The 24662-nt window shown below is 39.7% G+C and overlaps 1 protein-coding gene across 1 annotated transcript in view; it reads left to right on the top strand.

Moving 5' to 3' along the window:
- Nucleotides 1–17104, top strand: part of KAT6A (K(lysine) acetyltransferase 6A) — a 140739-nt gene extending 123635 nt beyond the window's left edge. Inside the window, exons 11-17 of the mRNA XM_012001563.1 lie at nucleotides 359–520; nucleotides 1590–1683; nucleotides 3971–4202; nucleotides 4961–5168; nucleotides 6499–7101; nucleotides 10314–10626; nucleotides 12992–17104. Of these exons, the coding sequence (XP_011856953.1) occupies nucleotides 359–520; nucleotides 1590–1683; nucleotides 3971–4202; nucleotides 4961–5168; nucleotides 6499–7101; nucleotides 10314–10626; nucleotides 12992–15651 (4272 nt within the window). The 3' untranslated portion in view covers nucleotides 15652–17104. The remainder of the gene's footprint in view (nucleotides 1–358; nucleotides 521–1589; nucleotides 1684–3970; nucleotides 4203–4960; nucleotides 5169–6498; nucleotides 7102–10313; nucleotides 10627–12991) is intronic.
- The last annotated feature ends 7558 nt before the right edge of the window (nucleotides 17105–24662 follow it).

The raw sequence follows: 24662 nt of genomic DNA on the forward strand, positions 1-24662 counted from the left end.
AAAAAAAAATTAACTGGGCGAGGTGGCGGGCACTTGTAGTCCCACTACTCAGGAGGCTGAGACAGGAGAATGGCATGAACCCGGGAGGCGGAGTTTGCAGTGAGCCAAGATCGGGCCACTGCGCTGCAGCCTGGGCGATAGAGTGAGACTGTCTCAAAACAAACAAACAAACAAACAAAAAACAGATACCATAATACTGCTATTTCAAAGGATGGCTTCCAGGTTCCATAGTGTTCTGGTCATGGACACCTTCTCCTAGGCTGGACTGTGGATATCTAGAGTTGCTTTTAACTGATACATATTATTCTAGAACTAAAGAGACACTCTATTGACTGTTTTGTTCCGTTTATTTCTCTAGGTTGATGGGAATGTGAGTACCATTTATTGTCAAAACCTGTGTCTCTTGGCAAAGTTGTTTCTTGACCACAAAACCCTCTATTATGATGTGGAGCCATTTCTTTTTTATGTACTAACACAGAATGATGTCAAGGGCTGCCACCTTGTTGGCTACTTTTCTAAAGTAAGTATGTTAGCTTAAAGTTTGTTTGAATTCTTATGGAAATCTGAAACAGTCTTTGCTGGTTCTCACTCGGGGACACAACAAGATGCAGCACCTCCTAGGTGTCATCTAGTTGTTTGGAAAGAATAGAAGGAACATTTGGAAACTTACCAGGTGCTAGAAGGTGCTTAGTAACATTCAACAACCTGTATTCTCCGAGGAGTATAGACTGCTGGCAGTACTCATGAGGAAAGTTTTAAATGGCTTCGCTTCCCATGGTAATAACATGGAACTTGTGAAATAAACAGTCATTAGCTCTCTGAGTTCTGTCTCAGCTTAAATCTTCTTTTCTTAATTTGAACTTTAGGCATAGAAATAAGAGTAGTAAGGCATTTTGATTAAAGAATATTTTATCCTTTTTTAATCTTCCATTCCCTTAGAGGGAAAAAGTTTCTTTTCTAGTCAGACAGCATAAAAGATATACTTTTATTTAAGCAAGCCCATAGTAAAATCTTAAGTGTATAAAACAGTTAAGGGGAAGTACTAGCTTTTTATAAGCATTTATAAGAATTCTTTAGGCTACTTCATTAGTTAGATATGACTTAAAATATACTGACTTATTTATAAAATTATAAAAATGACTATTTTGTTTGAAGTTAGATACAACTAATAGGACTGCTCTGAGTAGCACCAGAGCAGGAGAGAAAGAAAACTCTGACATAATTCATGAGTCTTCTCACTTCTAGAGTGGCACACTGATTCATCATTTGTAGCTTTACAGATTGTTTTGGACTCAGATTCCAGTGCTGATCCTTAGGCATTGGCGTACTGTTTTTGAGTTGCAGATGGTGTTGGATGACATTGTTTTGTTTTATAGTTTTACTCTCCTGGGATGGTTGCTTTGTGGGTAATGGCAGTGACTTGACATTATCTTATCTTCTCCCAGTTGGGTAGTTTTTTCTTGATGTATATTGCTATTCCCAAAGGACCAGGGCTGTGGGTTTTGGCCATTAGTCTTTGTTTCTTAATTAGCGTTATTACTCACTTTTACCAGCCTGTTTTAAAACTTGACTTGTATTTTCTCCACCAGGAAAAGCACTGCCAACAGAAGTACAATGTTTCCTGTATAATGATTCTTCCTCAATACCAGCGTAAGGGCTATGGCAGGTTTCTCATCGATTTCAGTAAGGATTATATTAATTTCTCATTGGTCTCTTCCAGTGGACCTTCTGTATATATATTTTTAAAGATTTGTAGGTGCTTTGTTGGCTGCTGGTATCGTTTGTCATATTGCTGTATGAGCCTTTAAAACCTAAAGCCACTGCTGGACATTGTGGCTCATGCCTATAATCCCAGCACTTTGGAAAACTGGGGTGGGAGGATTGCTTGAGCCCAGTAGTTCAAGACCAGCTTAGGCAACATGTCAAGACCCTGTATCTACAAAAAATGTAAAAAGTTAGGTGGGCATGATAGCATGCACCTAGGGTTCCACCTACTCAGGAAGCAGAAGTGAGAGGATCACTTGAGCACCCAGGAGGTTAAGGCTGCAGTGAGCAGTGCTACCCCTGCATTGTAGGCTCCAGCCTGGGCCACAGAGCAAGACTCTGTCTCAAAATAAAAATGAAAATAAATAAAACCTAAAGCAACACGTTCCTTTTTATTTTGGTTGGACACAAAATATTTTTAAACAGCTAATATTGAATAAAATTTTGTGTGATGTATAGCATATACCTTTAATTTCCAACTGTTCATTTACAGTGGAACTTAGTTTTATGCAGTAATACTAATAATACTAAAAACACTGTTTAACTACTTCAATTAGAGATAATAAGGAAGTACTGTGAGCCAGGCGCAGTGGCTCACACCTGTAATCCCAACACTTTGGGAGGCCAAGGTGGGCGGATCACGAGGTCAGGAGTTCGAGACCAGCCTGTGCAACATGGCAAAACCTCATCTGTATTAAAAATACAAAAAATTAGCTGGGTGTGGTGGCAGGCACATATAATCCCAGCTACTCGGGAGGCTGAGGCAGAAGAATTGGTGGAACCCAGGAGGCGGAGGTTGCAGTGAGCTGAGATCATGCCACAGCACTCCAGCCTGGGCAATGAGGGAAACTCCATCTCAAAAAAAAAAAGAAAAAGAAGAAGTACTGTGCCTGCCCTAGTTTTGTTATTCAGTTATCTGAGAAAATGTGTGCATTTTTTAGGTAGGCTCTACCTAGCGGTTAAACATACGCAACACATCTTTAAATATCTGAAGAAGTGAATGATAGAGAAAATTGTTTAATCTGAGTTCAAAAGTGACAGCTCACAGTTGTGAAGAGATCATTGTGGAACTGTATTTTGTTTCACACGTTGGTGAAACAAAGTGAAATAGTAATTTGAGGGACTATTTTACCTCAGATACTGCTATAAAATGATATTTAAATGAATATATGCAGAACTAATGGTTCAAACAAAGGATTTTGATTCCAGTCTTGAGATGTTAATTAAGCCTCTTGACTTTAGACTGTCCTTCTGTTTATATTTTATTGGAAGCATGTACTACTGGTTGTTTTACACATTTTCTGGTCTTTTTAGATGAGCAGTAGGGGATGGAACTCAGATTACTTCCTTGAATGTTAATATATTGTTTTGAAATAGGACTGAATTAGACATGTTATATATACCATTAAATTGCAAAGTTAGGGAAAATATTTTCCTTTTGGTGGTTGGGGGGGTTGTGTGTTTGTGGTATAAAAACTGTCCATGCAATAACAGTAATGTTTGTATTTACTTTTCCTAATGTAATATGTTTCCAAAATAACATTCTTAGACTGGTTTTACGTTTTATTTAAACAGTAAAAATAACTTTCTCTGCCATCTCCATTTTCAATGTTTTTCCTTAGAAGTTAGGCCTTTGTTTTTCAGTTCTTGAGAGTCATGCACTATAGAGGACAGAGTCCACAGTTCCACACTTATGTTGGCAGTCCTGCTTGCCTAGAGTTGGAGTGATAGGTAATTGTGAGGAGTTTTGGTTGAAGTGAAAGATTGTCATCCAATTCGCTCACAGAACTACAGTTTTAATAGGATTACGTGAAAAGGAAGGCATTCTTTTGTCCTTTGGACTTCTCAGTTCAGATACAGCAGTTGCCACCTAGTGGTCCAAATAAAGCATGCAAGGCTTGTTTTCTCCAGAACGTTGAACGAAACTGTTAAGAGTCCTGATTTTTAACACTTTGAATATTTTAACAAGGTGACTAATACTGACTGTAGACATAATAATACTTAGTCTTCAATACATACAAGTTTTGTATTCTTTTTGCAAATTTGTTTTAAAGTAGTTTTGCAATTTTTTTCTTTTTTTTTTTTTTTGAAGGAATTTATCTTTGGAGTTATTCTTGGTTGTAGAAGAGGGGATTGTTATTTTGGTGAATTCAGTTTTCCAGGGTCTCTAACCTAGTTCTGATTTGAGTTACTTGTGATTCTTTAGGTTATTTGTTATCAAAGCGTGAAGGCCAAGCAGGGTCTCCAGAGAAACCATTATCTGATCTGGGTCGTCTTTCCTACATGGCATATTGGAAAAGTGTAATATTAGAGTGCCTTTATCACCAAAATGACAAGCAGATCAGCATTAAGAAATTAAGCAAGTTGACTGGAATCTGCCCTCAAGACATCACTTCCACACTCCACCACCTACGAATGCTGGACTATCGTAGTGACCAGTGAGTATCACATCCTTTTGTATACCTTTGAAAGATAATTAGGTTGAAGTTTTTTGGATCAGCCAGTCAGATTATTGATGAAAGGGCATTAACTAATATAAATGATATACTTGGTGATAATGAGATATCATTTTCCTTTCTAGGATATTTTATTTGATTGACTATATATATATATGGCCTATATATAGTCTCTATATATGCTTTTTAAACTGAACTATTTTTCTGGTATTCCTGCTAATTTTTGAACCTAAGCTACTGAATCTTTCATATTCTAGTATTGGGAGCTCTTTCACAATATAAGAAGTAACCAGTCTGGAAACAGAGTCGTTAAATAAAATGCCCATGATAAGTTTTCATATAAATGGCACAAAGTGAATATAGATTGAAAGGAAGAACAACAGTTCACCCTTCCCTAAAGTGGTCAGGAAAAGGTTACAAAGAAAGGAGGCATTTGAGCCAAATAAATGGAGAATAGGAAAGAGAGTGCAAAAGAGCAGCAGAACTTCTGGAGCGGGACATGTGAGACAGTAGGCAGTGAAAACAGCCCGCGGCCACGGTAGAGAGCGAAGCGTTTGTCCTGCTTCACACTCCTGGTTGTCTTCATGTGGTGGCACATTTCTGCATTCCATCTTCCCGGGCAGGCTATCTTTGCAGTACCCATCATCTTCTACAGGCTTCACCGGGGGTCTCATCTCCACATTCATTTTTATGTACATCTCGTACGTGGTTGATTGCTATAAACTTTTCTCTGGTTCCAGATTTGTGATTATCCGCCGGGAAAAACTTATCCAGGATCACATGGCAAAGCTTCAGCTGAATTTGCGACCTGTAGATGTAGATCCAGAATGTTTGCGCTGGACTCCAGTCATAGTGTCCAACTCTGTGGTCTCAGAGGAAGAAGAAGAGGAGGCTGAGGAAGGAGAAAACGAAGAGCCACAGTGCCAGGAAAGAGAATTAGAGATCAGTGTAAGGGCACGAATAGTCTCTATTTTTGATGACAGAAGATACATTTTTGATTTCATGAGTATTTATGATAATGTATTATGATAATCTTTCACAAAAAAGTAAATTCACATTAGAACGTCAAGAGTTTTATTTCAATGGTAGAGATTTCAGGAAGACTGGGCCAGGTTTACTTAGGTATTTTTAAGCCTTTGACAATTAGGAGGAGACCATCAAATTTCTTACAATGTGTTACTTGTGAGAAAGATACTTCTTACGAGGGTGCCAAGAAGCAGCTCAATTTTAAGCTGGATAGTAGTTGAGAAATCTGAGTTGAATCCAAATCTGACAGTTTTAAAAAATGAAACGGAGGTTGGATGTGGTGGTTCACGCCTGTAATCTCAGCGCTTTAGGAGGCCCAGGCAGGAGGACTGCTTGAGACTAGAAGTTCAGGACAACCAGGGAAATATAGTGAGGACCCATGTCTACCAAAAAAACCAACAACAAAATGAAGTGGAGATACTATTAAGTAACTATTGTAAACTTGTGTATGTTTTCTAATGGAGCACCAAAACATCCCATGGACACACAGATCTCTTTAGCCGTTAAAGGGTTGCTGGTGAACTGTAGTGCGTGTGTCATTGTCAGTATTCTTCATGTGATGCATACTTTTATAGCTCTTTTTTGAAGGCAGTGCTTCATCTTTTCAACACCTGTGTCCTTTAATAAACATAAAAAATCCCATGCCCCTCTTTAGTGCAGTTTAATTTTCAAAATGAAATTATTCTGAATAAAAGTAAATTTTTAAATTACATAAATTTTCTTTCATATTTCTCAAATGCCTCCTTCCTCTTGCCCATGTCATGTGTCCCAAGATCCTATCTCCTCCACCCTGTTTACAAATTTTTATTTCTGAGAAATTTTATTAAACAATCTCATTTAACATTTAAAAGAACAATAATATTCACTTTGCTTATTGAGGGTGCTACTGCAGAAAGGTTCAGAGCACAGGCTCTAGAGTCAGACTGCCAGGCTTTCTATCCCAGCATCTTCACTTGTTCTTGCGTGATCTGGGGCAGATTACTTAAATTTTTTTGTACCCCACACACCTCATTTGTAAAGTGGAGATGTAGTGGTAATTCTCCATATGATTGTTGGGGAGATTAAATGAATAATGCATATATAGAATTTAAAACAGTGCTGAAACAGGAAATATCCATGTTAAATAATTGATCATTTTCTTTTTAAAGCTCAGTTTCCTTTTCTTCTCTCAGTACTTAAAAGGTCAGAATAGGTAAATGTAAGCAAACAAGACTGAAAAATTAACCAGCATTGTTTTATTTTCTAAAATCAGGTGGGAAAGTCTGTGTCTCGTGAGAACAAAGAACAAGATTCTTATTCAGTAGAAAGTGAAAAGAAACCAGAAGTTACGGCTCCAGTCAGTTCTACACGTTTGAACAAACAAGTCCTTCCTCGTGATAGTCTTCCTGCAAATAGCCAGCCATCTCGGAGGGGCCGCTGGGGGAGGAAGAACAGAAAAACCCAGGAACGCTTCGGTGATAAAGATTCTAAACTGCTCTTGGAAGAGACGTCTTCAGCTCCTCAGGAACAATATGGAGAATGTGAGGAGAAATCAGAAGCCACCCAGGAACAATACACTGAAAGTGAAGAACAGCTGGTGGCCTCTCAGGAGCAGCTAAGCCAGGATGGGAAACCTGACCTTCCCAAAAGAAGACTCAGTGAGGGGGTTGAGCCCTGGCGAGGACAGCTCAAGAAAAGCCCTGAGGCTCTGAAGTGCAGATTAACAGAAGGAAATGAGAGGCTGCCCCGCCGCTACAGTGAGGGTGACAGGGCTGTCCTCAGGGGCTTCAGTGAGAGCAGCGAGGAGGAGGAAGAGCCAGAAAGCCCTCGGTCAAGCTCGCCACCAATTCTCACAAAGCCCACGCTGAAGCGAAAGGTAACGCATTTCTTTCCAGGTCTTCTCTTCCTCTAATTGCAGTTTATCATACACCTTTTCGTTTTAGCTTACACTTCTGAAAGAGTATAAGTTAGAAATTCCTAGTGTGTTGCTTTATAAACCTTAAGCCTCTATATATTGTAGCTCAAGATCTTCCCAGTGAGCATTTGAGATGTGTGTGTTTGACTTCTTTGATTCATGGGAATTCACTTAGAAATCATAAGCTTATTTAAGGGCTCCACCTCCTGGGATGCAAACAAACTTTTTTTCAGCTTACTGGTTTGATGTTCAGATCATGACTTTTAGGGGCTTTAAAGATATTTTTGAAGTATGTACAGATTAGAAGTGTTTATGTTAGAAAAGGAGGCCAAAATATTACATAATTAATTGGAAAGTGAACATAGTGCTGCTGTACTCAGAGTGAAGTCACTCATCTTGGGTGCTACTGTTTTCTCTGTACCCGCCCCACTTCTCACACATGCCTCCAGTGGTTTAACTTGGTCTCTCTTGCTTTAAAAACATTTTCTAAACTATATTCCATCATAATGATAGCCAATTAGTTATTAAATAATGTATGATGATGATAATGAATTCTGTTAAGCCATTTACCAGAAACACCCCAGGCTATGGAGTCGATTTTAAGCATTGCCAGGAGGCAGCCAGACTAAAGTGAGACCACTGCCTGGAAGAGCCACTCAGCCAGCTTCCAGCCAAAGCAGCACAATCGTTCCTTTCCTTACAGGGTCTTGAAAAGCAAGGCAGGATCTTTTTTTTTTTTTTTTTCAAGAATAATATCTTTAGAGCAGTTTTACATTTACAGAATTACTGCAAAGAAAGTACAGAGAGTTCTCGCATACCCCAACCAATTTCCTCTATTATTAATCCCTTGCGTTGGTGTGGTATATCTATCACAGTTACTGAACCAGTGTAGATACAGCAGTAACTAGAGTTCTTACTTTATTCAGATTTCCATAGTTTTCCCTAACGTCCTTTTTCTGTTCAGGATCCCACCCAGCATATCGCATTACATTTAATAGTCATGTGTCTTTAGGTTCCTCTTGGTTTTGGTAGTTTCTCAGAATTTCCTTAGTGTCGATGGCTTTCACAGTTTTGAGAATGACTGGTCAGGTATTTATAGATGATCCCTCGTGATATTAGAATGAGGTAATATATTCTTGAAGACAATAGAGGTAAAGTGCCATTCTCATCATACAACTAAAGGGTACCTGTCGGCATATATCTATCAGTATGTATAGGGAAACTGTGCATAGTGGTCACTCTTGTAATCCTAGCTGCTTGGGAGGCTGAGGTGGGAGGATCACTTGAGCTGGAGGCTGTCGTGCACAATGATTGTGCCTGTAAATAGCCACTGCACTCCAACCTGCGTGACGTAGCAAGACCCCATCTGTAAAAATAAAAAGAAAAGTATCAAATATGAGGATATTATCAATATGATTTTTCCCTGTTGAAGTTAACTTTGATGACCTGGCTTAAGATATTGTTTGTCAGGTTTCTACTTCTCTTTTTTATTTTCCCTGTACTGGAAGAAAGTCACGGTGCATATAGCCACACTTAAGATTTCTGTCCCCTCAGAATGGAGGCTCACCATAAATTTGAATTTCTGCTTGGGAGATTTGTCCTTTCTCCCTCATCTGTTTATTTGTCCAAGCATTTATTTATATCATTATGAACTCAGATATTTACGTGATACTTCGGCTTATAATCCACTACTACTACTTTTTAAAATTTGTTGCTCAAATTGTTCCAGTTTTGACCATTAGGAGCTCTTTTCTCTCTTTCTGTTTCCCTTTTGGGCTTCTTTTTCTTCCCCCCCCGCCCCAGATGGAATCTTACTCTGTCACTAGGCTGGAGTGGAGGGGCATGATCTCAGCTCACTGCAACCTCCACCTCCTGGGATGCAAGCAATGCTCCCACCTCAGCCTCTTGAATAGCTGGGACTACAGGCATGTTCCAACACTGGCTAATTTTTTGTACTTTTGATAGAGACAGGGTTTTGCTATGTTGCTCAGGCTGGTCTTGAACTCCTGAGCTCAGGCAGTCCACCTGCCTTAGCCTCCAAGGTGCTAGGATTACAGGTATGAGCCACCGCGCCTGGCCTCCTGTGTTTAACATATATACTGTTGTTGTCGTTGTGGAGTCTTTTTGTTTGGTTTTAAGCATTTCCTTTTTTGGCACTACAAGATGCTTCAAGTTCATCTTGTATATTTCATGCCCTAGTCCTAGAATCAGCCATTTCTCCAAGGACCAGGCCATTTCTAATCTAATTTGAAAATTACATACTCAATTGGGACTAGTAAGTTTGAAGCAGAGAAAAGTTGAACATTGACTAACTCTGCTGTTCATTGCATGATCATGAAGAATAGATCTTTGTCATCCTACCGCTTATAATGCCAATTTATGAAGTAAAACAAATGATGTTTAAAAAAAAAAAAGAATAGGCAGTAAGCTCACATGCAAAGTAATTTTGAAGTTAATGCATAAATGCTTTGACTGGATGTGTGAACTTAAGCAAGTGTTATAGCCTTTCTGACTTCTGTAGAATGAAGAGATTGAATTAGATCATCTCTGGGGCATCCTCTCTTATTTTGTGATCTTAGTTGTATAATTTAAGCTACTTGGTCAGTCCAGTGCAAAGTTGTGCTCAGTGTGCCCAAATTTCAGTAACAGATTTATTTTACTTTTGAAATATTTCACTAACACTGAGTAAATACATTTCAGCCCCATATTTCTACATTCCACAACTTTTTATGAGTAGTTCATGAAAATGGCATACAACTTTACTGATAGTTCTGCAAACCTTCACAGTAGTGCTATAAGACAAAGTGTTTTTATTTCTCTTTTGCTCTTAAGGAAAAGTTAAGGGATTAGCCTCTGGGTCACTTCAGTATTAAAATAGGCAACTCTCTAGGGTGCGAAATTTAACTGAACTATTAAGAGAATTATAATGTCTGCTATTTGGAGATGGCTGCCTGTTCTTTTACAAAGTTGTGTTCAGTTGCCTAACACCTTTGTATGTATAATAAGTATATTATCTTACTATAGTATTTTGAAATAATATTCAAAATATTTTTTGGCAAACAACATCCTCATTTTATATGTGCTAATTCTATTTGGTTTTAAAACTGTTTTCGTGTTATTAATAGAAAGGATAGTGTTCCTAACTGTAAATACTTGCTTTCTCTATTAAACAGAAACCATTTCTCCACCGAAGGAGGAGAGTCCGAAAGCGCAAACACCACAATAGCAGTGTAGTCACGGAAACTATTTCTGAGACCACTGAAGTGTTAGATGAACCTTTTGAAGATTCTGACTCCGAGAGGCCAATGCCAAGATTAGAACCCACATTTGAGATCGATGAAGAAGAGGAGGAAGAGGATGAAAATGAACTTTTCCCTAGAGAATACTTCCACTGTTTGTCTTCGCAGGATGTACTCAGGTGTCAGTCCTCTTCTAAGAGGAAGTCTAAAGATGAAGAAGAAGATGAAGAGTCAGATGATGCTGATGGTATGTTTTACAGAACTCACTTACTGTGGATTATCGTCTTCAGATATACAGCAGTAGCAGTGACAGACCTTCAGTAAAAAGGCTAAAAAATGAACACAACCCACTAAGCAAGAAAAGGAACATTTGGCAGTCTCTAAAAAGTTGTATCAAGTATATCCATGCTGATTTTTAAATGTGTTTTCCCTTCAACTCAGAACCTGTATTAATTTGCCTCTGCAGAAAATATCTTACAATTAGGCAACTGTTCTTTTTTGCCTAATGCTTTCTAAGCCTTTATCAGAATCTTTAGTTAATGGGAGAGTTGGACTCAGCATCAGGAAGATGTAGTAACCCTTCACTAGAATGTGCATTCTCTAGACCTAATCTGTTTTGCTCATTGTTATATGCTGAGTGCTTAAGCCAGGTGCTCAGTAAGTAGTGTTAAATGAGTGAATGCTAAGAAGACAATTCTCCAGAAAGAGCAGATTCATGTAAATGAGAACTTGTGTCAGATCTGTTCAGGAGTCTTTCCTGAATTGTTTCTCTAATGTGTCTTACCCAACTAGTAGTAAATTTCTCACAAATGGTAACAATAACTCAAAATACATTTTATAGTGTAGATACAAATCCAACTATTTACTTTTAAAGTAGCCTAGTTGTCATTTCTTCTCTAGAGATACTGAAACTAGCTCTCATATATATGAGCCAGGTCAGAAACAAGTCTTTTTCACCCTAGCCTAAAGTTTTCCCGGTGTGTCATGCTGTCTGCATCTGCAGAGTGTTTATCTCCCGTGGGCTCAGAATGAGCTTTTTTACTTTGTTGGGTAAATTTGAAGAAATCTGTTTGTCCAGTCTTGGTACATAAACCTTTAGCTTTTATACATTAACTAGTTGAACTTTTTAATTCTTTTAAAAATTCAGTTTCAAGTCTAGAAGATAAACTTGCATTTCCTCCATTCTCATATTGTCTCTATAACAAATACTTTTTTTAAAATTATTTTTTTTGAGATGCAGTCTCTCTCTGTCACCCAGGCTGGAGTGCAGTGGCACAATCTCAGCTCACTGCAACCTCCACCTCCCGGGTTCAAGCGATTCTCATGCCTCAGCCTCCCAAGTAGTTGGGATTATAGGTGCACGCCACCGCGCCTGGCTAATTTTTGTATTTTCAGTAGAGATGGAGTTTCACCATGTTGGCCAGGCTGGTCTCAAAATCCTGACCTCAAAGTGATCCGCCTGCCTCGGACTCCCAAAGTGCTGGGATTACAGGCCTGGCCAACAAATACTTTTAATATAGTGATAAGATGAATGAGTTCTTTGCTGTATCATGAATGATTCTACAAAGTTTAACTTGTTATGTTTTGAAATACATAACTAAGAAACTAAAAATTTATTTTGTAAATTTGGCACTTTACATTCTGTCTTAGATCATTGTACGCTAAAATAGTACCCCTGATGAAGTTCCCGTTGACTTAGATTTTTGCTGATGCAGCCATTTCCTTTGTTGACTTTCAAGTTGCTACTACTAACTGTGTCTTCTTTTTAGCCGTGCCCCCACTGCATCATGTTCTTGTCTTGGTATTCTTATCCTTTAAAAATTAATGGGGAATGTGAGTGTACTTAATGCCATTGAACTTACACTTAGAAATGGTTAAAATTTTAAGTTTTATGTTACGTATAGTTTACCATTGTTTTTTTAAAATGCTAATAATATAAAATTTATTTTTAATGAATGTAATTGGTGCTTTAATTTTTTCTTGTTTGTCTAGGTCTAAATGTCAGTTTTTGTCTAGGACTAAATAAATGCTTTGCAGCTATTCCCATACAAACATAACATTAACTGAACAGCTGTTCACATACAATGGCTCAGTCATGGCCTAGAGTAATTGGCTCATCATACTACCTGAAGTGATGATTTGTGGAAACTAAGAAAATCGGAGATACAATATAAATCACAAGCAGAAAAAAAAAGAGGAAATAAGCTAATTTGTAACTTTTAGTAGAGACAACTTGATAAAAGTACTGCTTACTACTAATTTGCCTCTTTATAAAGTTCATCTCCGTTTTACAGATGAAGAAACTGAAACGTAGAGTAACTTCCCATAGCCATGCAGCTGATGATGACAGTCTTGAATTGGTTCTAACTAGTGTCTTATAACATAATGCTGACCAGGATTCTTTCATAGTTCTGCCAATTCACTGTGACTTAGAATGTCACTAATTAGTTTTATCCTGTAGGTTCTTAACTTTAAAATAAAGACAATCAGCAGTTTTTAAAAGTAATGATTAATAAAGTCATTTCTGTTGTACATGCTAGTCTCAGAAGAAAGAACTAGAAAATATAAGACCTTGTAACCTGCCTTTATTTTTTTTTTCCCTTCCTGTGTAGACACTCCTATCCTAAAGCCAGTATCTCTCTTGCGAAAACGTGATGTGAAGAATTCTCCTCTTGAGCCAGATACATCCACACCTTTGAAAAAGAAAAAGGGATGGCCCAAAGGCAAGAGTCGCAAACCAATCCACTGGAAGAAAAGACCTGGTCGAAAACCAGGATTTAAGTTGAGTCGGGAAATCATGCCAGTTTCTACTCAAGCATGCGTCATTGAGCCCGTTGTCCCCATTCCTAAAGCTGGACGTAGACCCAAGATCCAGGAGAGTGAAGAAACTGTTGAGCCAAAAGAAGACATGCCCCTAACCGAGGAGAGGAAGGAGGAGGAGATGCAAGCAGAGGCAGAAGAAGCTGAAGAGGGAGAGGAAGAGGATGCAGCCAGCAGTGAAGTCCCAGTAGCCTCTCCAGCAGACAGCAGCAATAGTCCTGAGACCGAAACTAAGGAGCCCGAGGTGGAGGAGGAAGAAGAGAAGCCCCGTGTCTCAGAGGAGCAGAGGCAGTCAGAGGAGGAGCAGCAGGAATTAGAGGAGCCAGAACCAGAGGAGGAGGAGGATGCAGCTGCAGAGACTGCCCAGAATGATGACCACGATGCTGATGATGAGGATGATGGCCACCTGGAGTCCACAAAGAAAAAGGAGCTGGAGGAACAGCCCACGAGGGAAGATGTCAAGGAGGAGCCTGGTGTTCAAGAGTCTTTTTTAGATGCTAATACGCAGAAGAGTAGGGAAAAGATAAAGGATAAAGAGGAAACTGAGCTGGATTCCGAAGAGGAGCAAACTTCCCATGACACGTCCGTGGTGTCAGAGCAGATGCCTGGGTCTGAGGACGACCACGAAGAAGACTCCCACACTAAGGAAGAGTTAATCGAATTAAAAGAGGAGGAAGAGATTCCTCATAGTGAACTGGATCTGGAAACTGTACAGGCAGTGCAGTCTTTGACTCAAGAAGAAAGCAATGAGCATGAGAGCGCCTACCAGGACTGTGAGGAAACTCTCGCAGCATGTCAGACTCTGCAGAGTTATACCCAGGCTGACGAGGACCCTCAGATGTCCATGGTTGAAGACTGTCATGCATCAGAACATAACAGCCCTATCTCCTCTGTTCAGTCTCACCCCAGCCAGTCAGTCCGTTCGGTCAGCAGTCCCAACGTGCCTGCCCTTGAGAGTGGCTACACCCAGATCAGCCCGGAACAAGGATCCCTGTCCGCACCCTCTATGCAGAACATGGAGACCAGCCCCATGATGGATGTGCCTTCCGTATCAGACCACTCTCAGCAGGTGGTGGACAGCGGCTTCAGTGACCTGGGCAGCATTGAGAGCACCACTGAAAACTATGAGAACCCGAGCAGTTATGACTCCACGATGGGCGGCAGCATCTGTGGGAACAGCTCTTCCCAAAGCAGCTGCTCCTACGGTGGACTGTCGTCCTCCAGCAGCCTCACCCAGAGCAGCTGTGTGGTCACTCAGCAGATGGCCAGCATGGGCAGCAGCTGCAGCATGATGCAGCAGAGCAGTGTCCAGCCTGCTGCCAACTGCAGCATCAAATCACCTCAGAGCTGTGTGGTGGAGAGGCCTCCCAGTAACCAGCAGCAGCAGCCACCGCCGCCACCACCACAGCAGCCGCAGCCACCGCCGCCACAACCACAACCAGCACCACAGCCTCCACCACCCCAGCAGCAGCCACAGCAGCAGCCGCAGCCTCAGCCCCAGCAGCCTCCGCCCCCACCCCCTCCCCAACAGCAGCCCCCGCTGTCACAGTGTAGTATGAATAACAGTTTCACCCCAGCTCCTATGATCATGGAGATACCAGAATCTGGAAGCACTGGGAACATAAGTATCTATGAGAGGATTCCAGGGGATTTTGGTGCTGGCAGCTACTCTCAACCATCAGCCACCTTCAGCCTAGCCAAGCTGCAGCAGCTGACCAACACCATTATGGACCCTCATGCCATGCCTTATAGCCATTCTCCTGCTGTGACTTCCTATGCAACCAGTGTTTCTCTGTCCAATACAGGACTGGCTCAGCTGGCTCCGTCTCATCCCTTAGCTGGGACTCCTCAAGCACAAGCCACCATGACGCCACCCCCAAACTTGGCATCCACTACCATGAACCTCACGTCTCCTCTGCTCCAGTGCAACATGTCTGCCACCAACATTGGCATTCCTCACACGCAGAGATTGCAAGGGCAAATGCCAGTGAAGGGGCACATTTCCATCCGCTCCAAGTCTGCACCACTGCCCTCTGCGGCTGCTCACCAGCAGCAGCTGTATGGCCGCAGCCCGTCGGCAGTTGCCATGCAGGCTGGCCCTCGTGCACTGGCTGTTCAGCGTGGCATGAACATGGGGGTTAATCTGATGCCTACCCCCGCCTATAATGTCAATTCCATGAATATGAACACCTTGAATGCCATGAACAGCTATCGAATGACACAGCCCATGATGAACAGCAGTTACCATAGTAACCCTGCCTACATGAACCAGACAGCACAGTATCCTATGCAGATGCAGATGGGAATGATGGGGAGCCAGGCCTATACCCAGCAGCCTATGCAGCCAAACCCTCATGGGAACATGATGTACACGGGCCCCTCCCATCACAGCTACATGAACGCTGCTGGCGTGCCCAAGCAGTCACTCAATGGACCTTACATGAGAAGATGAGCAAGATGGACTTGCAATCAAAAACTTAAATATATATAAATAAAGGAACCTTTTATACTGACAAACCAGAGAAAAATGGACCTTTTTCCAGTTAAAATATTGCTGTAGATTTAGAGGAATTTTTCTTTGGTTTATTTTATTTTTTAGAAAACCTGATCTTCTCTTTTTTTGGGTTCATTTTGTTCTGGGTTTTGGTTTTCTTCACAATCTTGAACATTTTACAGTAGAACTCATCTAAAAATGGATTTGGGGATGGGGAAACATGCACAAAATCTTTTCATAATTAAAAAGAGCCTTACTTTCTTTACATACCACATGGACAGAATTTGTGTAAAAGTGAATTATCTTTATTTTAAAATGTATGTTTCCCCTCACTGTTTGCAGCTCCCAGTGTTGTCATTTTTAAATGTTATATACATCTCAAGGGTTAACCAGACCCTTTCCTCCAAACCCAACCTTTCATTTCCTACTTCATTCCAGCAGGAGGCACTTAGGGGAGACTTGGACGGGGACATGGAGAACAACCCAAGCTCCTTAAACTTATTATTATTGTTAATATTATTATTATTATTATTAATAAAGTGAGGCAGGAAAATGCTTCTCCTTTTAAAATCCCCTCCACTCCCCACACACACACACCTCTTGAAACCCTTCCCCAAGAATGTTTCTTTATAGACGGACTTCATTGAAATCTTTGTTCTTGAATCAAGTGTAATATAATTTTCTTCTTTTTTAAAATACTCCCACTCAGCACTCAGAGACACAAAAATACTGTAAGTCTCAATTAATAGCAGAATCTCAGAGAAAAGCTGTTCGCAATCCAAATCCAGCCTTTGGAGGAATAGAGATGGTCAATTAACAATCAAAAAGAGGAGATTAACCTCTTGTTTTTTACCACCTGGTGAATCAGCCATAACGCACACACGCCACCTAGCCTCTTGTTTCTAGTATGTACTTTGAAATGCTAACTGAGGGTCTTGATGCTTGAGCCTTTGACTGATAAAACTCAAATAGCAGTCCCCAGTGATTTGCCTCTTAACGTTCTTTCTTAAAATGTTGGTGGATGACTGTACATTTTAGTGATTTGAAAAATAACTGACAAACCATTGACACTGTTTATTTTTATGTTGGAAGAGATGGCGCAGATGCGTGTCAGAAGGGAGATAACAGTGTGAGTTTCATAGCTATTTAAATGATACGTACCTCTAGTTTTTGTTTGTCTTTTGAGGTCTTGAGTTCATCCCCTGTGAATCAGAGTGCACAAGCACCTCTCCTGTGAGTGGCTAATGAGAAGAGGGACAGACCGACCACCAGCACAGTAGGGCAGATCTGGACAGCAGGATGTTATAACGCAGGTTCATGTGTTGCTCCCAACTCCCTTCTGTTTTTCTCTCGTGCAACTAGTTCGCCCATTCTCTTCCTTTTACTTGCTCCAGGGATAGGTAAAAAAAAATATATATATATATATATATATGTGTGTGTGTGTGTGTGTGTGTATATATATATATATATTCCATCATTAGAAGATGGAAACTATTATACCATTTGGTATGTGCAGTCAAATATCCAAAAGGGGGAAGTACTGCTTAAAGAAATATCTGTAAGCATTAAATTCTCTCCTTTATTTGTACATTTTATATAGATAAATTTTTAAAGTACTAATTAGGCATTAACTTTTTTCAAATGCACAGGTTTGTTGGTTTTTTTATACACTTTAATTGATTTTCTCAAGCGTGCTAGGTAGAAACAGGCAGAATTCCACATCTTCCCACTCTCAGCTCTGAGCATGTGCAAGGCTGTGTAGGACCCAGTTTCTCTGTATATACTATTCCAGTTCCCAGTCATCTATGTAGAAAGTGCACTGTGCTGCCCTCGCCCTACATTTTCAGCTGTGTCATTGCTTCCTGGTTGGGGTGGGGACGGGGTGGGTCGGGAGGGAGGTATATTGGGAGGAGGGTGGGTCAAGGCAGAAGGAGAAGCTGTTGAAATGAGGGCCGTGAATTCAGTTTATGTTGGTTTGCGGTTGTGTTTGGTTTTGTTTCTTTAAAAAAAATTCAATCGGGCAGCTCCCTTTTCCACAAGCCTCTTTGTGACTGTAGAACTATTGTAGAAAAAAATGTTCTTTTCTATATTATAAAAGAAATTATCCAACACAGTAATATTGGTACCTGTCATTTTTTCACTTCTGTTTAAAAAAAATGTATTTTTAGCAAGATAACTTGGGTAATCTTCTAAAAAATAAATTTAAAAACTCACTGTTAGTGACTTTGATGCCTTTTAAAATGAGAGCTTTTTCATTTCATTCCATCTTTAAAATTTTTTATCTTTGTTGTAGAATATTAAAAACTATTTTAAGAAAGATAAAAATTCTCTTTAAAGAGATCTCTAGCGTGTGTGAATAGAGCTCCAGATGCCTCTAAAAGCCGCATGTACAAAGGAAGCCACGTCTATCCTGTCTGTTTATATTTGCTTTTCCTGTTTTGTAACCTCTTTGTACTTTGTTCCTGGTGACTTGTAAGCTAAGGGGAAGGGGTGCCTAGATGCCTTTGTATCTCTCCATGTCACGCGCTCCTGGGCCAGCCGGCCTCCCTTCCTCTCCTTGTATGTAATATCTTTTTTTCCCCTTTCTAGCAAGTACTTTCAAAAGAACTCTGTACATTTTAACATAAAAAATAAATTATGTTGAGCCATTTTGGATGTCTGTCTTGCATGTGGAGTTTTTCTGCCTTCCCAGAATGTCAGAACTCTTCATTTCTTGTTCTACACCCAGAGACCTGTAAACATTAGCCTTTTCATTTCCCTCTCTATTATAGAAGTACAAGTCCATGGCCTTGCTTTGAAATTCTGGTTTTCATTTATGTCTATGTTTAAATGCCAGCAATATGGATGGGTTTTCCATTTCCAAAGAACATGGCAGAGTAACCCTACTTTGGATTTTGTAGGGGCATTCATATGAAAAGCTTCTAAAGGGATTTTAATTCCCGTCCCCTGGGCTTCCCCCAAAAAAGCAATTGCAATAACAAGTAGCTCCTAGACTTGTGATAAATTGGAGGAGTAATTTTTATAGATCTTATTTTATAATGTAACAGTATTTTTAAAGGAAAGCGTTTTTGTTTTTTTTTTTTTCTCATTTCATTTTACCTAATTGGGTAATCTAGGAAGATTTGTCATTCTCGTTTTGCCAGAATTCAAGGCTCTGAACACTGACTACTTTTTAGTGTTCTCTTTTGGGTTGTGTTTGCCTCTCATCATTTAGAATTGTGGACAGGAGGCAGAGTCCAGAAAATTAGATGGGAAATTGGCCTTAGTTTCTGGCGGTAGGCACTAAGGCAGATTCAAGTTTTAGCGGCCTCCACACTTCCTCGCACACTGAGGAGTTGAGGAACTGTGCATGACATTACCTATAGCAGACATTTGTTCTGTATAGTCATGTCATCTCAAAAGGAATGGTTTGTGTCCCTTGATTTCTTGGCTGGCTTACATAACTATTATTTGGACACAGGCTGTGTCACTGTGCTATGCAGTTACTAGTGGATTGTCTTGAAAACATTCTTGCCTTGCTACTGAAAAGTATTGCTTAAAGTAATTTCAACATAAAGCAATTCTGTTTTTTCAGTATAAGAGAATGTAGCCAAAGACCGTATTCTAGACTTTCAAAAAGCATATATGAATATATTTACTATATATTGCATTTAAGTAAAATTTGAATTACATAATCCCATGGAACGAATGAATTGTTCGGAGTAGGGGAGGTGTTCCTATTTCTTTGTTGTCTGTCCACATCCTGCAGAGAGTAGATGGGGGAGGAAAATGAAGTGACACACAGTCAATGTGTGTGATACTGAGAGCCCTAGTCCACCAACCTATTGTCGAACATTCAGAAACTAGAGCACCAGGAATCCCATTCTTTTAAAGCCTTTCTGGGCACTTTAGGTGGTGCTTGGCTTCCTTTGTAGCATGGTGGCACCTGTATGAACTCCCTGAACACCAGAGTCTTGGCAGCCTCACAATTCCAGCTCTTTAGGTGAAAATTATTTCAGCTTATCCAAATCACAGCTCAGGCAGTGTGGTGATTTTCGTCATATTCCTTCCTTTAGTTCATAATGTACAAGATGTGGGTCAATGGTGATGGTAATTGAAAGGAATAGTGAAAGAAACAAAAATTGCTATCTTCGGCAGAACAGAGTATCCAGGATCCTTATGATGAGTGGTGGGGAAAAGGAGCTCTACTTCTTATTGATGTGATATTCAAGAAATCTAAAAATTTGAATGATTCCTGTAAACTCAAAATATAATTTAGAGTAACATTTTTAGTGTTGGCAAGTGTCTGGAATTCTTTTTTTTTTTTTTTTTTTCCAAGACGAAGTCTTGCTCTGTCGCCCAGGCTGAAGTGCAGTGGCACGATCTCGGCTCACTGCAGGCTCCGCCTCCTGGATTCATGCCATTCTTCTGCCTCAGCCTCCTGAGTAGCCGTGACTACGGGCGCCTGCCCCCACGCCCAGCTGATTTTTTTGTGTTTTTAGTAGAGGTGGGGTTTCACCATGTTAACCAGGATGGTTTAGATCTCCTGACCTCATGATCGGCCTCCCAAAGTGCTAGGATTACAGGCATGAGCCACTGCGCCCGGTCGTGTCTGAATTCTTGAGCATGGTCATCCAAGTAAAAGCCTACAGTCCCCAGAACAAAACCCAACCCATTTTTGCTAATAAGTTTCTGTTAGTGGGCAGGATGGGTTTGTTATGTAAATTGATATGATTACGTAACACAACATAGACCCATAGATTTTCTTTCCAGAATGACAGCTACAGATGGGGCTTCATGGAGATTTTTAGCTATGTTAGTAAGGAGCCTACATACTGGTATACCAATTGCATAAAGCCTCAAAAGGGTGGCAGCTGTCATTTTTGCCTAAAATAAGGAAACCTTGAGATATGATGGACTTTGGTTTTTGAGGTCTTTTAAAGCCCTAGACAGAGATAATCATAGGGAGTGTTTTCCTGTGGCTATTAACAAACAAACTTTGTGAGTGTGAAATACACATTCTTGTTATTTCAAGGAGAAAATGTTCTAACATTTAACTTTTTACTAAATAGACATTTCTGAAAGTCACATTTAAGCCATTTCAAAAAAGAAATAGTGAATGTGTTCTCTGGGATGGTGAGTTCATTTTTAACTGTTCTTAGTTTATACATGCACAAAGATGAGCCAGTAAGGTAAGCATGATGAACTGATGAGCCGGTAAGATAAGCATGATGAACCAACGTCAGCTGTCGCCTGTGCTTCAAGTGCACACCAATGTTTCACTTTAGAGCTGGTGCATTTAATTGGAATTTCTATTAATATGCATTGAAAAATGAACATCTACTTAATGTTGGAAGACATGAGTCATTCAAATCACCTCTCATTAAAATTGGCCTTAAAGAGCTTTTTGAGCCCCAGAATCTTAATATTTTAAAAGTTTTATATAAAACCTTTAAATTGGTATCCTGAGTTTAAAGTCTGTTGTGAACAAAGTAAAGAAAAACGTTCATACACAATTTCCTTGCTAAGACTGAGGCTCTGTCCCATGTACAAGCAAGTTTTACTGGTTTAATTGATGTGTTACATTTAGTAAAATTGCTTGATTTAATTTTTTTCTTTTTTTCTTTTCTTTCTTTTTTCTTGAGACACAGTCTGACTCTGTCACCCAGGCTGGAGTGCAGTGGCACTATCACAGCTCACTGCGGCCTCGACCTCTTGGGCTCAAGTGATCCTCCCACCTCAGCCTTTCCAAATGCTATGGTTTTCTTCGTAAATGAAGGTTAATAAAGCAATTGTAGTCAATTACATCAAAATGGTTGAATTTGATCATAGTTTTCCAAAGAAAATTAAAACATTGACAAAGAGACAGTGATTAAGACTTTACTAAAGGCAAGGACTTCTTGCAAAATGGGATGATTACATGCTTTCAAAGAAGTTTGTCTTACTTCCTGTTTAGAGAAAACAGCTAAAATTAACTAGAACTCCTAACCTGACATCCTCAAAGGATGACTGAAAGTTGTAAATCTGAAAGCTGAATAATATGGAATATTGCAAGAACAACTTTAAAGGCCAGGGAAGTAGTTCAATAAAAAGAACAGAGGAATACAAAGCCAAGCAGACCCAAGCCAGCTGCTGCCACTCACCTTTGCTGAGTCACTGCCCGGGGATCTCAGGTTGCAGTGCTGCTTCTATCAGGCGGCTCCCCGCTCCATGGGGTCGGCCTTGCTGCTGGCAGGCTGCTGTCTAAACTGCTTTCCTCTGCAGCCTCAGGTGTCACGCAAAGACATGAAAATACTCATGCAATAGAGGGACTTGGTTCCCTTACATCTTTTTTAAACCCCTTGTTATTGTGAAAATAAAGCACATACAGAAAAGTCAATAAAACATATGTAACTGAATGCATTTGTCTAAAGTGAATACCTCTGTACAAATAAATCAGGCTGTAAAATAGAACAGCAGCTCAGTAGTCCCTCCACTGTGGCTCAGAGGGCCCTTCCTAAGCACAGTCTTCCCTCCCAAGCGGAGATAATCACCACACAGGCTTAGGTAGTAAATCTTTTTCTTGTATCTTACTACCTAGGTGTGCATTCTTAAGCATCGTAGCTTTGCTCTATCGTGTTTTGAAGTTGACGGAAATGGAATCACACAGTTTGCATCTGTACGATTGTGAGATTTTGTTTATGAGATGTTTGTGAGATTTGTTTATGAAGTTGGATGTTGCTGTAGTTCATTTATTTTAACTACTGTATAATATTCTATTATATGACTACAGAAAATGTGTTTATACATTCTAAAGTTGTCAAATATATAGGTTTCAGTTTGGGTTATTACCAATGATGCTGCTGTGTTTAATCCCACATGCATCTGGTGCACATTTGCAGACATTGCTCATAGGTATGCTCCTAAAAGGGGAATTGCTGGATGATCAGGCATGCGTAACTCCAGCTGCACCACCTAATGCCAAGCTCAAAAGTAACCATTCAATTTCTTCTTTTTGGCCCCCATCAGCTGTGTATGAGAGTTCTTGTTATTCCACATTCTTGTCAATACTTGATATTTTCAAATATTTCAATTTCTGCCAGTCTGGTGTGTGTGTGTAGTGGAATCTCTGTGATTTTCTTTTGCATTTCTCTGATTACTAATGAGGTTGAGTACCTTTTCATATGCTTATTGGCTATTTGAGGTTCTTCATTTGTGAAGAGTGTGTTTAAGTCTTGTGCCTGGATCGTTATTGAATTGCCTTTTTCTTATTGATTTATAGGAGTACTTTATATACTTTGAATAAGAGTTTTTGGTCAGTTACATATGTTACACATATCTTCTGCCATTCTGGGACTTGCCCTTTCACTTTCAGGATATCTTTTGATGAACATAAGTTTTTAATGTGTTCCAAGTTCAATAATATCTTCCTTTATGGGTAGAGCTTTTTTCTGTGTGGGTTGGGAAATCTTTCCCTACTCTGAGATTATAATGATTTTATCTGATATTCTCTAGTTTCTAACAGCTTCATTATTTTGCTTACATCGTTAAATCTTTAATATATCTGAAATTGATTTTTGTTCATGGTATGAGGTAGGGACCAGTTTCATTTTTTCCTCATATGGAGACACAGTTCTGACAGCACTCATTCTTTCTCCACTGCTCTATGTCAAGTGTCTATATACGCATCAGCCTATTTCTGGACGATTTATTCTGCTTCATTGATCTCTGTGTCTATTCTGGCTTGATTAGTGTAGCTACAAAATAAATCTTCATATTAAGTAAAGCAAGTCCTCCTCCTAAGTTGTTTTTCTTCTTCAGAAGTGATTGACCCTTCTAGGCTTTGTGCATGTCCATATATTTTTAGAATTAATGTATTAGATTCCTAAATGATCATATTGACATTTTATTTTGATTGCATTTATTCTAAAAATCAATTTAATGAAAATTGACAACAGAATTGATTCTTCCATTCATTGAACATAATATATATATATATTTTTTGGTCTTACAACACTGGCTCAGTACAGTGTTGAAGTCATTAGAGCAGGCATACCCTTAATCAGATGAAGAACTATCCATTCAATTCCTAGTTTCCTAAGAGTGTTTATCATAAAACGATGTTGAATTTTATCAAACACTTTTTCTGCATTATTGGAAAGGCATGATTTTTCTCTCTCATACACACATGCATTGCATATAATTAAACACAAGATAATTTCATATCAATTCGGAAGGGATAAATGGAATTAAAGTGCTTCAGTGTCTTTCCAATGTCTTGATTAATATTACTGAGAAAGATACTTTTTTTGAAAGACACATATTTTGATTTCCAGGGTAATCACTAAAAGAACAGAAACAGTGTGTAACTTCCAAAATAATACAAGGAGAAAATGGAATGATAAAATGTAAAAAATAATCTGAAGGGAACAAAGGAGAGAAAAGACAAAGACATGTAAATAGAAAACCCATTATAAATAGACTTAAACCCAAATATATCAGTAATCAAGTGATTTGTAAATGGACTAAATATTCCAATTAAATGACACAGATTATTAGAAAAAGCTTAAAAATCTTATATGTTGTTTATAAGAGAAACATCAAAAACATAAGAAAAACAAAAGTTAAAAAAATACAAAAACTGAGAGGCGGAGCAAGATGGCCAAATAGGAACAGCTCCAGTCTCCAGCTCCCAGCGCGACTGACACAGAAGACAGGTGATTTCTGCATTATCAACTGAGGTACTGGGTTCATCTCACTGGGGAGTGCCGGACAATCAGTGCTGGTCAGCTGTTGCAGCCCGACCAGCAAGAGCTGAAGCAGGGTGAGGCATCGCCTCACCTGGGAAGTGCAAGGGAGAAGGGAATCCCTTTTCCTAGCCAGGGGAACTGAGACACACAACACCTGGAAAATCGGGTAACTCCCACCCTAATACTGTGCTTTAAGCAAACGGGCACACCAGGAGATTATATCCCACACCTGGCTGGGAGGGTCCCACGCCCATGGAGCCT

The sequence above is a fragment of the Mandrillus leucophaeus genome, unplaced genomic scaffold (genome assembly GCF_000951045.1).
Source record: "Mandrillus leucophaeus isolate KB7577 unplaced genomic scaffold, Mleu.le_1.0 Scaffold664, whole genome shotgun sequence".
In the NCBI taxonomy this organism is placed as follows: domain Eukaryota; kingdom Metazoa; phylum Chordata; class Mammalia; order Primates; family Cercopithecidae; genus Mandrillus; species Mandrillus leucophaeus.